Source organism: Athene cunicularia (genome assembly GCF_003259725.1).
Source record: "Athene cunicularia isolate RWA chromosome Z unlocalized genomic scaffold, athCun1 chrZ_part3, whole genome shotgun sequence".
NCBI lineage: Eukaryota > Metazoa > Chordata > Aves > Strigiformes > Strigidae > Athene > Athene cunicularia.
Window position 1 is genome coordinate 4439079 of NW_020799144.1, and position 16587 is coordinate 4455665.

The following is a 16587-nucleotide window of genomic DNA, read 5'->3' on the forward strand; positions in this document are numbered from 1 at the left end:
AGAATACAGAGGAGCAATATCCACTTGTTATTTAAAGAACTTACCTTCTACAGAAGCAGTAGTGCCTCTTCACTTTACACGTTTAACTTAATGCGCTGAATGCTTTTTGAAAACAGGCCCCAGTTATCAATTTGTAAATTATTAAAATTTAGAAATTAAAAACCTATCAGAAAGGAGAAGATTGTCAGATTCTCACAAAGAATCCCAAAAAAAGATTATGTTACCTCTTTATGGCGTGTGTTTTTTCATAAGACTGTCAAAAATTATAAGACATGTTCTCAATTCCATTTGAACTGCTTTCCAGGAACAGTGGCTGTATTTCTTATCTTTTAGGAAATTGGTGATTCTTTGGAAGTACTTTTTAATGCGGAATGTAGTGCTTTTTAGGATGCATGTTTGAAAGCTGTTTCTTGCTTTTGATTGATCTTCTGATAAACATACCTCTAATTGCTCAATTTGCTGGTGAATTCCATTTTGGAATTTCTGAATCTTGCTTATATTCCAAGCACCAACAGGAAGATTTTTGCTAAACAGTTGGAAGATCTGTTGGAGGAACTCATAGATGATCATTGTGACATTCTTCTGTGTGACCTTGGTAATCTCCATGGGGAATCTGAAATCCGTTGTTTCACTCAGACATTCTTGAGAAGAATAGCCACCTATTGTCCACAGAAAGTTCATGTTGTAGTAGTTCACTTTGATTGCTTGGAAGAGGCAAACTGGATGCGAGATTTTGATGTACAATGCCAGTGTAATGCAAATTAGCAGTAAACTTCTCTGAACCAAGATGGTCATGCTGATGAAGTAGTCAGCACTTTTTTCCTTGCCTTTTTGCAGATCTCTGAGTTTGCAGTTTCTTGTTTGTCTTGTCTGTGCTCACATACTTATCTTTGGTGTCTCTAAATTTATTTCATTTGTATGACATGCTAAGTATTACTCATTTTGTAGGAATTGTGTTTTTGTCAACTGTGATCCTGCCAAGAATTTACTGTTTATTTCAGTTTCAAACAGTTGCAAAGGTTTGCTCATTTCTGTTTTGACTGTGTTTAACTGAAAAAAGAGTAAGTGAGTCAATCTGGCCAGTCAGAGGACATGGACGGATTAGCAGGTTAGAATCTGGTAAGGGCATTTCATCGTCTCATATTCTTAAAAGAATCACATCCCCAGATAACAGATATGAAAATATATGCTCTCTTTTTTTGTAGGACAAATTGTTTTGTTTGGGGAGTGACTTAAATTTTACTAGCAAACTAACCCTGTTGTTGACACAAGCATTGACTTACTAGGGGCATATGTTGCTATCACTGCGGTGGCAAGAAAATAAGTTTATACAATTCGTAAGACAGATGCTTTTTTCTCCAAAATGTCTGATAGTTTATAACTCAGAAGAGCTTTCTCCTACTTCATTACTTGATGAATTGCATACATTTTTAGAGCTGTAAAGAAAAGCATGCTTTTATGTAAAAAGAGGAATTCCTTACATTTCAGAGTAAGAAAACTTATGTTCTGAAGCCTCCTTCTGTGAAGACAAGCTGTCAAGGAGACTGAATTTATTTGTGTTGGTAGCAAAATGTCCTGTCTTCAGGACTACCCCAGCCAGTGTAATGCTGGAATGTGTCTCCCAGTGCCTGGCCAGTGTACTTCTCTGAATATCTAGTCTTTGGGCCATCTTGTAGTAGGACTGCAGGTAGCCACCAGTATGTTAACTGCCCAAAATGGTCTCAGCCTTTTGTGATGACTGTTCTGAGGTAGTGCTACCTCAGCACTGTGTCTTAAAGTGCTTGGTTGGTTCCTGAGTATGCACTAGCAAAGTGCCATGTTTTTAGGTACTGATGGTTTCCTCTAGTGCAGTACAGCCCTTTTAACTGGTTCCTGTAATCACAATATAAAAATTCACTGGTGACTGAAAAGAAAGACTGGGTTGAATATTAAGATAAGCAAAAGTTACAAGGCATTTAGCAGGCAGATTTGTTTCCCTGTGGAAATCGTTAAGGATTCTTAAATCTATACAAGAACCAAAGTGATTTGAGCCACTGAAATGTACAGTTTAGAAAGCTGTGAGACATGCTGATATGTAATTCAGCCTGCATAATTACAGGGGTATTTGAAAAATAATATGGAAGATATTGAAGCTCAGGAATGTTTGGTGTAAGCAGCAAAGAAACTCCTGGATGCTCTTGAGATTTTAAAATATTTTTTTAGAAAAAATAAATCCTGTTGATGCTTGGGAGGACCTGTTAAAATGTGACAAACTGAATGATTACTATGGATAAGCAGTTTCTTTAGCAAGCCACAGCATGACTTCAGCAGTTACACAGTAGGACTCTACTAATACATTCATGCTCCTATGGTTATTCTTGGTCTGCTACAGCTGATGCTAATGCTGTAGAAATGTTGAGGTATTGTTATAAATTATACACATCAAGGGATATTCAGAGAAGTTATTTTATGAATTAAATTGTGGGGATGATGGTTTTGTGTTTGACAGAGAATCAAGAAGGCTTTGGTAGATTTGATGCATGGATTTCCCCATATATCTTTTGGTGAGACACGGAATTATTTTCTCTTTCAGTTCTTACTTTTTTAAAAGACAGGATTATTATATTTCCATTGATTTTTGTTTGCTGTATCTGTTTGTATTCCTTAGCACATTTAAGATGTGTATGATTTCTAGTGTGTCAGGAGTCTAAACTTAGTTGGAGGAGTTGCCTTTTTAGTGTTGGTTTTTTTTGTTTTTTTTTTTTTATATCTGTGCACATATGGAAATGATTTAAGCTAAACTGTAAGTAGCATGTAGTGTTAACATATAGTGATAGAAAGATCAGAGCATCTAATTGAAATTTATTGTGATAAGAGGCTACTGAACTTGTACTAGAGTGGTAACCATAGAATCATAGAATGGTTTAGGTTGGAAGAGACCTTAAAGATCATTACCAACCTTGGAAGTGACATTAAAGATCATCTAGTTCCAAAGCCCCTGACACAGGCAGGGACACCTTCCACTAGCCCAGGTTGCTCAGAGCCCCGTCCAACCTGGCCTTTTACACTGCCAGGGAGGGGGTAGCCACAACCTCTCCAGGCAACCTGTGCCAGTGTCTCACCATCCTAACAGTGAAGAATTTCTTCCTTATATCTCACATAAATCTACCCTCTGTCAGTTTAAAACTGTTATCCCTCAATCCTATCCCTACACCCCCTGCTTAGGAGTCCCTCCCCATCTTTCCTGTAGACTGCTTTAAGTACTGGAAGGTCACTATGAGATCTGCCAGAAGCCTTCTCTTCTCCAGGCTGAACAACCCCAACTCTTTCAACCTGTCTCACAGGAGAGATGCTCCAGCCCCCTGATCATCTTCATGGCCTCCTGGACTCACTCCAACAGGTCCATGTCCTCCTTATGTTGAGGGCCTCAGAGCTGGACACAGCACTGCAGGTGGGGTCTCACAAGTGTGGAATAGAGACGGAGAATCACCTCCCTCAACCTGCTGGAAACACTGCTCTTGGTGCAGCCCAGGATACAGTTAACTTTCTGGGCTTCAGGTGTGCATTACCAGGTCCTGTTGAGCTTCTCATCAACCAACACCCCAAGTCCTTCTCTGCAGGGCTGCTCTCAATCCACTCTGCTCAGCCTGTATTTGTGCTTGGGATTGCCCTGACCCATGTGCAGGACCTTGCCCTTGGCCTTGAACTTCCTGAGGTTTGTATGGGTCCACCTCTCAAGCCTGTCAAGGTCTCTCTGGATGACAGTGCATTCTCCTGCAATTATCAGAAAAGGTCCCAGGACACAAAATGCATTTACTAGTTAGTCATTACACACAGTCTAAAGCAGTAGCAAATATGTTTCTCTGACTTTTTTTTTTTTATGTTGACTCAAAGTTATTGTTAAAAAAGGCAGTAGAGCATTATTTTTTAACTGAGGAGGTTATAGTGTCAGAAAATTTTGTCATTAATAGGCTTGACTGAGCAGAATAAAAATAAGTAGTGGACTGAATCAGATCTTGATTCATGGCTGGAAGCATATAGTGAGAAATTAGTTATGTATGCTGAGCTGAAATGGTTCATTCAAGGCATCATATGAGAATAAATCACATCACATTCATGTCTAGGTTACAGCTAGAGTAATCACATCAAGAATGTTTATACAGTAGTACCAGAGAGATGAGAGTCTGATCCAAAAGCTTTACCATCAGGAATGTGTTTTTTAATGTCTGGCCATGATTTGATAGTTCAGTTCAGAATTACATGCTAACTGATCTCATCTTTAATTTGGCTTACTCTCTACAGTAAAAATCTTAGGTCAAAATTCCAATTTGGTGTACACATGCATGGCTCTGCATTAAGTGAAACAACAACAATTTAAATCAGGTGAGGACAGTCCTTTCATCTACTAAAGCAACGTGAAAAACAGGTTAGTGTTGCATGACAAAGCTGGATCTGATTCACTGTTCAACACTTTTATTTTGTTTACACAGTGGAGAGCAGTCACATCCCCAGTCATGCCCTGTTTTACTTTCCACTGATTTCATAGGTGATCCATGAGCTATTTGGATGTTGTTGAAAAATGCTAAAATTTCAAAGGAAGATTAAGAATTAATTAAGAGCCTTTTAGCTGTTATTGGAGAAACTGAAGAAATTTTATTTTCTCAAAAAGGCAACAAGGAAAACCCATTCACAGTCACTCCTAGATAAGTTGATTGTGTGTGGTGAAGGAGAGAACCTTTTGGTCATGATTAGAGATTCGAGACCCGTTGGCTTTGTGCTGCTTATCTAGGGACAAGTAAGGATGATTACTTTCCAGGGAAGCTGAGTTGTCTTTACATGATACTGTGTGTAACTGCCCTACTTTGAGGACATCTGTTTCACCCACATGAAGATTACCATCTTCTAAATTAAAACTCTCCTTCACTGGAAACATAAGAGAGGAAGAAGAGATAGACAAATTTTACCTTGTAGTGCAAACAGTCCACCCTGAGACCAGTCTCCTCGCATTGACCCTTTGCTGGCTGTTCCTGCAAACATGGAAATACTTTCCGTGTAAAAATGAGAGGAATGGCTTGAATGAGCAAATCAGGAGCTATGGGTCTGTGTTTTTGTTTCAGGGCTTCAAGTTTTTCTAAGCTTTGCATTACATTCTTTCCTCTTAAACATCTCTCTGGAGTTTGGTTAAGGGATCCAGCATCACTGGATGAACCGTTTTTTCTCTAGTGAGATGAAATATGTTTGTTGGGTTTTGGTGGGTGTTTTTTACAGAATCACAGAAGGTTGGAAAAGACCTTGAAGATCATCCAGTCCAACCATTAACCTAACACTGACCATTTTCAGCTACGCCATATCTCCTCAGCGCTTTGTCGACTCTACTCTTAAACCCCTCCAGGGATGGGGACTTCACCACTGCCCTGGGCAGCCCATTCCAACACCTAACAATCCCTTCTGTAAAGAAATACTTCCTAATATCCAGTCTAAACCTTCCCTGGTGCAACTTGAGGCCATTCCCTCTTGTCCTATCACTTATTACTTGTTTAAAGAGACTCATCCCCAGCTCTCTGCACCCTCCTGTCAGGGAGCTGTAGAGGGCGATGAGGTCTTCCCTCAGCCTCCTCTTCTCCAGACTAAACACCCCCAGTTCCCTCAGTCGCTCTTCGTACGACCTGTGCTCCAGACCCTGCACCAGCTCCGTTGCCCTTCTCTGGACATGCTCGAGTCATTCAGTGTCCTTTTTGTAGTGAGGGGACCAAAACTGAACCCAGTCATCGAGGTGCAGCCTCACCAGTGCCGAGTACAGGGGTCAGATCCTTTCCCTGTCCCTGCTGGCCATGCTATTGCTGACACAAGCCAGGATGCCATTGGCCTTCTTGGCCCCCTGGGCACACTGCTGGCTCCTATTCAGCTGTCTGTCAATCAACACCCCCAGGTCCCTCTCTGACTGGCAAAATAATAATATAAAGATATAAAATAAAATAATTTTTAAATCACTCTATTACAGATTTTGTATGTCTGTAACAAGTATAAGCATCAATATGTCTTGTTGTTGTACTTACATAGGCTGTCATGCTTCAGTGAAGGCTAAAGAACTTTTCTTGGACTGTGGATCCCATTTTGTGCCAAAGCAGCTGAGGAAAATTCTGTGGCCCAGATGGGAGCTGAAAACAAAATACTGAAGCAACAGGCCTTAAGTACAAAGGACTAGGAGTCAACTGAGCGGAACTGAGATCCCAGATCTGAATTCACCTAGGTGATGCCTAGCTTCAAAGTGTCCTTCAGTCTTCCTGTATTTTAACTGTGCCTTTACAAGTTAGATACACCTAGCTGCTACATGCCTTGAGAGTTTATATAGCTTTCCCAGGCTCTATGTTAAGGTTGCCTAGCAGAAGCATTGTGAGAAATGCTGAAAAAAAGGGGAAAAAAATGGCTGCGACCTGATAAATACAAATCAGTTTTGAATTGAGATGATCTTAGTGTCTGAGAGAGAGGCTACTTTAATTTCTGGATTGTCTTTGTTTCACTGTTTGCTTGCTTGAGAAATAATGGTGATAAACTGTTAGTTTAGATGATAAAAAATATGCCTACACCCTCAGTGTAGAAAGAGACCTTGTTGAGGGGAGGGGGGGGAGCCTGCATAACACCCCAGCTGCTCCCAGTCCCATCACAGGATCCATCAGCCCAACAAAAGCCCAACTCCACAAACCCAGCAGAGCATGGGGCCACACTGGCAGGCAGGAACCCAAATTAAAGACTTGGAGGAAGGACCCCTTCCAGGATTGTCCTGGGGGAGCCTCACTCCAATGGCCTGGGAAGTAAACACATCAAGATGAATCAGTGCTGGAGTACCTTACGGACTTTCTGGGGGTTGCTGCCTAGAGGTAGAAGACACTTTATAGGATCCAGAGGAAGAGCATTTCAGGACCTATTATGGGATGGTTAGGGGAGGAGCCAAAGGTAAGGAAAGCAATGGATCTTAGTGGGAAGGAACAAGCATGTGATAATAGAGGGATGAAGAGATAAAAAGGACTGGTCATGTGTAAGTAGCAGCTGGTCAATACATTTCTCTGGTTGTGTCCTGTGCCTAAACAGCAGTATGTCCCTTCTTCTTAATAAACTCTTAAGTATTTTCCTGGGTGAGGGACTTTTTTCTGTAGGTGTGTGTGAGTATGGGGGGGTCTAAGTGCCAGCACCTAGAATCAGACCACAGGTAGGAGGGGCCCATGTGTCACTGGTACTAGCAACTGGAGAGACCAGAGTGAATGAATTTGAGTGCCAGAAGCTAGACAGCAGTCAGAGATGTGTGTGTCCGTGATGCCAGTGACTGCAGCAAGAGAGCATATTTAATAGAGTGTGTGAGTGCTAGAATCAAACTAGACTTACCAGTGAGTAGGTAGTGGGGGATGAGAGCCATGGGCGTGTCTGTCTGAGAGTGACACCACAGGAGGGGCTGGCTACTGGGAAGACCAAGGTCATCCCAGTTACCTGTTGTGGAACTCTGTATGTGTGTGCACATATGTGTGAGAGGGGGTCCCTACCTGCAAGTGGAGTGGGGCTGAAGACTTGGTAGCCAATATGTCCAGGTGCCAGGATCCAGAGACAGCTACAGGACCGGTGATGTGTCAAGCTCAGCTGCTGGAAGGATTAATTTTGTACCTATGTGTGTACATATATATCCTCCCTAGCAGATCTCCATCCTGCTCAGCAAGAGAGAGAAGGAAGAATCTATTGGTATTCATGTAACTGCTCTATGTGTCTGCCTGTGTTGTGGTCATGTTTATGCATATGTATGTGCTGTACATGCATGTGAGTGTGTGCTTACTGGGAATGCACATTCAACCTCACTACTGGTTGGACCTGGGGGCATGGGGCTGCAGTAACTTTGCCTTTGTTGGGCTTCTGGATTCTGCCCACTCTAACAAATTATGGTCATTTTCCCTTAGTCAGGGACCTGACCAGCAATTCCAGTAGGAAATCCATAGTCTCACCTAAGTGCTTTTAAAGTACCCATCTCACCTCATCCATGTTATTGAGGGCTGTGCAAGTGAAGGAACACTTGCAAGGATGAGTAGAAAAGATTGGTCTTTATTGGAATATCTGCCATGGGGAAAATGTAGAGGTCATAGCCTACCAGAAAAACAGGGGTGGAATATCCTACAAAGGCTGTTTGGTTTTCCAAGGGAATTTCCATTTGACTGCACTGTCAGACTCTTTGTGTTAGATTTTTGTGACTAGTGTTCTCATCTGCTTGCAATCAATTGTAATAAACAGTCAGACTAGCATTATTGTTCGTCTCTCTGTATAAGGTCATCTTGGCAGCCAACAAAATAACAGTCATGAAAGCATCTCCACAGTGATAGGAGATCTAAGGTTCCTAATGCTTTCTCACTCAGCTCAGTACTGCTCAGTGCTCGTCTTGTTAAAATTTGTGTTTGTGTGGTGAAATAAGAAACCAAAATGCCAGACTATCTTCGAGGAGAGAGAGTCACTTGGTTTTCCTGCTGAGCAACGTTTCTTTCTGGGAAGAGTGCAAACGTCACTGTAATTCTTCTCTCAGATGTGAAGAACCCTTAGGCTTGAATCACAGAATCCAATAAACATGATAGGGAAGGTTCCACCCAGCCAACTTGTTTACCCTTAACTGCAGAGGAAATGTTTCATGCTGCATGTGTTTTATAGAGATCTTTGTCAGTCAAATTACTCTTGGGAGCAAGCCTCCAATAGGGCAAAGATGATGTTGAGTTTAGGGTGAAATTTTACCACATACATCCTAATTGATCTATTAGCTCCTTACCCAGAGAGCTGGTCCTGTTTCCCTCCTGTTTGGCCTTAGGAGTGTTTCAGCTTGGGAGGCTTAAAGTGAGTGAAAAAGCCAATCCCCTTCCCTTTCTCTGACAGAGGCCAGGGGAGTGGGAAGGACAATTTTTTTCCTAATTTTCTACCTTGAACTGGCTAATCAGAGTAGAACTGGAGCTGCCACATAGGGACAACCAGAAGAACATGGCTATTAGTAAGCAGGACCTGCTTTCATCAGCAGGGAGCCTTCAGATCACCTGAGATAATATGTTTAGGCTTAGATGATCTGATCTTGCTGTTTTCCCATGACAAGACCTCTGAGGAAAAAAAAAGAATTATTTTCTTAGCTTTTAGAGTGATGTCAACAATTTGCATCAGGTCTTTCTTCCTGCAGGCCTTTCTAAGGGAGACATGACACTAAGAGGTAGTATTCTGAATTTAGGAGCTTGTGCTGTGTAGAAGGCAACCTGAAGTAGTCATGTGATCTTGTCTCATCATGACATCCACAAGTCCTATTTTGCAAGAGAGGGAAGCATTAGCTATATTGCAAGTGTCTCAGCTACTCATTTCTGGTACTGGCTCTAGAACGTGGAACAAAGCAAAACCATTTAAAACCAAATGAATAAAAAGCTAAGAACCTCCTCAATTTAATGTGAGATTTCTGACTATGGTATGTTGCTACAGACCTCTTTCTTACAGAGTTGGTGCCAGATACAAATCAGTCTGTGTTGTATGTTAGCCTATATGAGTATCAGAGACTACAAACATGCATTAATATTATCACACTTCAGAATATATGCATACAGTGGTTCTGTAGCCTATCCTGTATCATATTCATAGTAACAAATAACAGAGTATTTCTGGTTGCTTACATTGGGTGGAGGGGAGCTACTTTTATGATGTAATAAAAACTTCTTTATGTTGCTGGCAATGTGGCAGTTTGCTTGTGAAAAATGTCTTGAACAATCTGGCATGACTGTAGGAAGACTGCTAACTGAGTAGTGATGCAGAATTGCCCAGGCATAGTGAGGTGAAGACTTAACTGTACGTTCCAGGTGTGTTTATAATTCTTAAAATTCTATTTCACGAACTAATGAAGCCTGGTTTCTGACCTCACTGGATTCTCCAAATCCTTCTCCTTATGTTCCACAAATCTTTCAAAAGGTAAGACAGGACATATTGTAACTAATTTTCTATTTCAGTTCCACATGTACTGCATGATTAGATTTTTCTTTAGTGATGTCAGTAGTCTTGTTTTCATCCCCATCCAGCTGCTAATTTTGTGAACTCTGGATGACAGTATTTATTTTGAGGTTTGAACTGCTCTCTCAAACATCATTGAAGCTGGATGATGGTTTGGAAAATTATTGTGGGTAGCAAGACAGACAGTTGGACTCTGTAGTATCTTGTTTCTAGAAAATCGGTTGAGAAGTGTAATAGACATATAATTTTCCCTTAAAAAGTTGTTAGAAGTTAATAACACACATAGTATGTATTTGAAATTAAACATTATTGTCAAGTGTAGTTGCAGTGAGCTTTTTGTGAACGTCTCTGCAACAAGGTAAGGACAGAGTATTGACATCAACTTGTTTTAACAACAGGAGTAATGCCAGCTTCTGCTTGTTTGTTTTGTTTGTTTTCCCCAGGTAAATATTAGCTTTTCAGATTAGTTTGGTTGAAGGATTAAATGTTAAATGGTTACAGAGATACTTCACTCTGCGGTTGAGGGATTATCAGGGTAACAAAGTTGTTGTTGAAGACTCTCATAAGCCTTGACAGGAATGCGTGGTCCTATGTTCCTGCAGCAGGACAGACTCCAAGTTGGGAGCAGCTCATGTTGCTCCATGAAAATAAGACTGTATCTGCTCCCTGTCTGCCATGTGCATAGGAGTGGCTGTAGTACCATCCATTCTTACACTTTACACTACATAAAAAATAGTTCAGACTTCCTGCTTGAAGACCCCAAATGAAACCAGTGACATTCAGTTCACTTGCTGTGTAGATTGTGACTCCAGACTGAAGAACTGATTGTACTGTGTTTTGCTACTTAGTATTTTGCGGAAATCTTGTCTGTGAAAGAGGTAGGTGAGTTTCTTAATCATTTTCTTGGTCCTTTGCTCTATAGGAGATTGTTTGGACTGTAAGGGAGATTGCTTCTGGAATTAATGAATTGACACATGTGCCTTTTAATACTGTGCAGTTAGTAAGTGGTCTAGGCTTTTGGCACCGATGCTTATTTTGAAATTGTTCAGCGCAAATGACAGGCAACTGAGCAGGCTAGCACATGATATATCAGTGTTTTGGACAGAGTCAGAACACAGGAACTTGATGCTGCAAAGCTGTGAACCAGATCACCATAAAGCTTACTTCAAAGCCTATAGGAATGGCATCTTTAAAACCCTGGAGAGAATAAAGAATATAGGTTGCTGGGCTTCTGTCAGGACACTTGCATATTAGGCAGAGAGGGTTACTGTAGCAAACTGCCACAACTGGCTGCAGTGCTATAAATTTACTCATACCAGTTCCAGTGATTGACACTGACTAAGCAGCTGTATCCTCACTCCAGAGGCCTAGTAGTCACCTTCTGTGAACCATAATTCAGATTAGCTGTATGGATTTGTATCAGCATTGCAGTGGGATTGCATGCTGAATGCTGTAAGGAGAAAGCAGCTGTGGACCTCAAACCCCCACCTATTTCTAACAGTAAGGTTAGCAGGTTTCTGGAGAGGTTGATGATTTCCTGGAAAAAATGAAATGGCTCAGTGAATGTGTCCTCTTTTAGTCCAGTACTCCTCTTGACTGAAAAATAACCTGACCTGGAGACCCTGAGAGCTGCAAACTTTCCTAAAGCTTCTTTCATAAATGCCGCTGTTGCTTTTGTAGAGATTTATAGCAGAATCTTAGCACTAATGAGGAGAGAGAAATTCAAATCAGTACCAGTATTTTATTGTCATTTATTGTGATACAAAACACACACTGACCATGCAACAACATACTGAAGGGGCTAAAAGTTTTTTATTATGAGCATGCCCTTGGGCTGCTGTTTATGTGGCAGGATTTATCTGCTGTGCACACCTCTACTGAAAGAGTGAAGCAACTGAAATTTCTCTTGCAGCTCCCACACCACAAGGTGTTACAAGGTAAACCCCTGAAATGTACCAGTGTTTTGGCAGGTGTGTCAGTTTTGTTTACCTGTGATGCTATATCAAGTTAAAATAATAAACTAGAAATGTTCTGTAAGAAAAACTCTTGCAGCAGTGACATCACTGTTTATACGGTATCATGATAGTCTAAGGATGGGGGAAGAGAATTACTTTTATTGAGTAGATACAGTAGATAAAGTAACAGACAGGTTTTCTGGTAGAGAAGCTTTTTTTCTTGTAGGGAAGGGATGCCATTCAGAGGGACTTTGACAGGCTTGAGAGGTGGGCCCATACAAACCTCAGGAAGTTCAACAAGGCCAAGGGCAAGGTCCTGCACATGGGTCAGGGCAATCCCAAGCACAAATACAGGCTGAGCAAAGAGTGGATTGAGAGCAGCCCTGTAGAGAAGGGCTTGGGTCTCTTGGTTGATGGGAAGCTCAGCATGACCCGGTAATGCACGCTTTCAGCCCAGAAAAGCCAACTGTATCCTGGGCTGCATCAAGAGCAGTGTTTCCAGCAGGTTGAGGGAGGTGATTCTCCCCCTCTACTCTGCTCTCATGAGACCTCACCTGGAGTACTGTGTCCAGCTCAGGCCCAACATAAGGACATGGACCTGTTGGAGAGAGTCCAGAGGAGGCCACAGATATGATCAGGGGGCTGGAGCATCTCTCCTGTGAAGCCAGGCTGAGAGAGTTGGGGCTCCAGGGAGACCTTACAGTAGTCTTCCAGTACTTAAAGCAGGCTACAGGCAAGATGGGGAGGAACTCTTTATCAGGGAGTGTAGGGATAGGATGAGGGGTAATGGTTTTAAACTGACAGAGGGTAGATTCAGATATAAGAAAGAAATTCTTTACTGTGAGGCTTTGGCTGCCCCCTCCCTGGCAGTGTTCAAGGCCAGGCTGGACGGGGCTTTGAGCAACATGGGCTAGTGGAAGGTGTCCCTGCCCATGGCAGGGGTTTGGAACTAGGTGATCTTTAAGATCCCTTCCAACCTAAACCATCCTAGGATTCTGTAAAGAGCAGGTGTTGTCCACATTACGCTACTTGTTACGTTATTGCTTAAAATGTAAAAAAATTATTCTGGTTGTCCTGCATTTTTAAACTAAGATAGGTACTTCTGAGTCTCAAAGCCTCTATTTGAAAGGAAAGTCTTGTCTGCTACTGTGCAGTTAGTACCACATCTATTTTTCTGTTCAGAACTTGGACATTAAAAGAAGAGGTGAAACGGGATATGATTAGTTTAATGAAATAGAAATTTTAGTCCTTTTAATAACTCTCTGAGCTCAGAACAGGTTTGAGTTTAACCTAGTACTGTATGTACTACTCTTCAAGACTGCTGAAGTGTTTTTGTAACAAGAATGGAGTATGATCTTTTTTCAGATTTAATTGGCCTGGCTGTAAACAGAGCAGGGTTCTGATCTGCCCTGCAGATGGGTCATTTGGTAGGATAGCATTTGTGTGAGTCTGAAATTTCCCCACAGTCCAGAGTCTTTGGTAACTCTTAGGAGTGAAACTGAATAGGACCACTTTCTAAAGGACAGTTCCCACTTGGGCAGTACTATTATGTTTGTGATGGTAGGCAAGAGGACAGCCCAGTAAGTATGTCATCTTAGAGAGCTGAGAGAGCAATATTGGTAGTTATCTCTCTTCTACTTTATTTATTCCTCTGCTGTGACTGCTAGAAAGTTGCCTTTATTTTTTATCAGCCTTAGGTCCCAGGCAACCAGGACAGCTGTAGCTGGACTGACCAGTTTGAGAACTGCTGTTAAAAAAAATCCTTGACTTGTCAGCTGGGCCCCACAGATTCCATGTCAAGTGCAAAAACATACTTGCATGATCCTGATTACTAACAGAACATTCTCTGTCTACAAATGCTTGTGTCTTGGCAAGGTGATGAAGAGAAGTAACCTGCATCAAATTTTTGTGGTACTAAAAGGGTAAGGTTTTCCTTGCATTATTTCCCATTTTTAAAAAAATTAAAAATTAAAAGAGTATTTTGAGAAGTGGAGGGAAAGTGCTGTTTTGCTTTTATGGCTTTTTTTACCCATCTTATCTCCTTGTTCTGGGCCACATTTACTTTGTAGAGATGTTATTTCATCCACAAAGACAGTCAATTTGTTAACTTGGTGAGTGGTTTGTGGTTTGTTTCTTTTTTTCCTGTAGCTTATGCAGCAGCTTAATTTAACATGCTCCACAGGAAGGGTGTTGACAACTGATGTTGCTTGCGAAGCAACTAATAATTATATGATGCACCTACTGGCTCCCAGCGTGGGGTAAGAAGGAAGGGGAACTCCCAGCACTCACTGAGTGCTTAGCACTGACATGTTTTTTTCTGGACAGAATTTGGGCTGAATGTTTTAAGTCTTTGCATCTCTGTAAAGACAGTGGGATGGGATACTCACATAGACATTATCTTGAGCAATGGAGATAAATTGCAAACTGTTTCTAAGGAGTTTAATTTCTTGTAAAGAATGTCCCATAAGTAATACATACTCTTAAAATTACTATCTTTATAAATATCATGCATGATATTTTAATGGGGTCTTGAACAAAGTAATTCCTGAATTAAAGTATTTTTTCCTTAATTTTATTGTGGTTGTCAGCACCAGAACTATTATTAGCAAATAGAGGCCTGACTTCTTCCTTCAGTGGGATAATAATAATTCAGCTTGGAGGAGATACCTTTTGTTCACCTGATCCAAAGGACTTGGTTCTGGAAAACCGTTCATTGTGGTAGAGTCCTACCTACAACTTACACACAAGCTGGGATGTGTACAGAAATCACTTGATTAAGTTCAACCACACAGAGGCCTTTACTCTAGGTGCCCCAAGGTGAATGAGTTAACTTCTCTATTAATCACAGATTGATGAACAGATGTGCTAAATTGGAAAGAGGCACAGGAATGGGTGAGAAGATGCTGGGCCTTGGAACCTCAAGAGGCTTTTCGTTTTCTCTCATCAATAACGTTTGCCCTTAATACCATTTTTCTTTCTCTTCCTCAGAATTTACTGTTTTCAGACAGTGATCTTAGGCAACACCTTATGAAACTTTCCAGTCTAAAATACAGCTGTTTCTCTGGAAAGTGATACAGTTTCCAGAGCTAGGAAACAACACAGTGAAGAAGTGACTATCAGGCAGTTAGATGAAGGACTAGAGTACCTGCAGGAGACAAAGGTGAACTCATAAAGTAAATCAAATTCATCTTCTACTCTTACATCTGTCCTGAAAAATCTAATGAGTCATGTCCATACTTTTTCCAGTAACTTGAGCTGGCCCCTCCAACTTTACTATTTTCTGCTTTGCTTGCAACTTGAACATGCTAGATTAATAATTATGACCATACCTGTTCTAGTTTAATGACATTGAGATTTTAAGAGCAGTGCAATTTCCTAGTAGGCCAGAGAAAAAAACTTCTGGAGGAATAAGAAGATGTCAAGTTTGTGCTACCCATTTTTCTGACATCTGAAAGTCCAGACATTTAATTTCCAGTGTGAATCTATTCGATTCAGATGACTCTGTTATCCAGTGGAAATTGGGACGTAGCTTGAACCTGCCCACTGAAACACCGTGAGTTAAACAGAGGTGCCAAAGTCTGCTTCAAGAACATGTCTGGACTCTAGCTTTATGAACAGATGGCGACTCCAAATGAGGCAACTGTGATTTTCTTCCTTGGTCTTCTGCTGGCCTGATGCATGACCTTGGACAAATGACTTGCTTTCATGTTTCTTGCTTTCATCTGTTGTTCTCAAAGGACTTGAGGAGACAAATATTTTGTATAAGAGACAGTGGGATAGATTTTGATAAGAATTTTGTGGTTATATCTTACATCAGAGAGAGGGGACATTTGAAAACCAGGTCTTTTGCTATTATAATAAAGTAGCTTTTATACTCTTCTTTTTGGTTTATTGTACTGATAAAGACACCAAACACAACATGATTACATTAGTAGCCTTTAAAGAATTATAATGAAGGAAAATTCTCCTTGGGTTTTACAGGCCTGCAGGTGTAGGCTTCATACCTCCCAGCTTTTTCCAGTGCATTGTGCTAGCAATTTACTGGTTTATGCAGTGTCACCAAATGTGGCTGATTGCAGGGGCAGTGTGCTTCAACTGTAGGCCAGTGTAGGGGACAAGAGTCCTAACTAGTGGCATTCCACTGTAATCCCTGAACAAAATCTTGATTTGACACTACCTTTAAGAGACCTACCTCCCTTTTAACAAAAATGGTTAGGCTTAAAAGCCCTCTGCTGAAGCATCTTTCTCTTGGTGATGGAAGTAAAGAATAGAATGAAGTACTAAAAATATGGCTGATCTCTCTAGTTCACAGCATGGGGGTACATGATTTAACTCCCTTAGTGTCCTGAGAGCAAATCAATTACAAAAATAAATTTTTACTTACAGAATCCTTGGGAATTTTGCATTTCTTCCTGACTGCATATCTGGTTTTCTCTCTCTTTTATGAGGGATTTGGGGGAAGCAAAACTTTGCTTCTGCTTTTTGCTTTAGATGAGTTCTGCTGTGTGCTGCTTTACAAAATACAGTCACCCAAATGCCAGCCCCAAGTCACTTTTTTAGGCAGAATTGAAAATGATGTTATTAATGATTCAGCTCTTACCAGTAAAACTTGGAGCATGAGCTTGTAGAAGCCTGTGTAACCCAGACCTCCCACTCA

General features: G+C 41.1%; 1 protein-coding gene across 1 annotated transcript; it reads right to left on the reverse strand.

The window, feature by feature from the left end:
- Positions 1-228: 228 nt before the first annotated feature.
- On the reverse strand, positions 229-795 carry IFNK (interferon kappa). Its single transcript, XM_026866489.1, has one exon. It carries the CDS (start codon positions 793-795, stop codon positions 229-231), a length of 567 nt encoding a protein of 188 aa, XP_026722290.1.
- Positions 796-16587: the final 15792 nt, after the last annotated feature.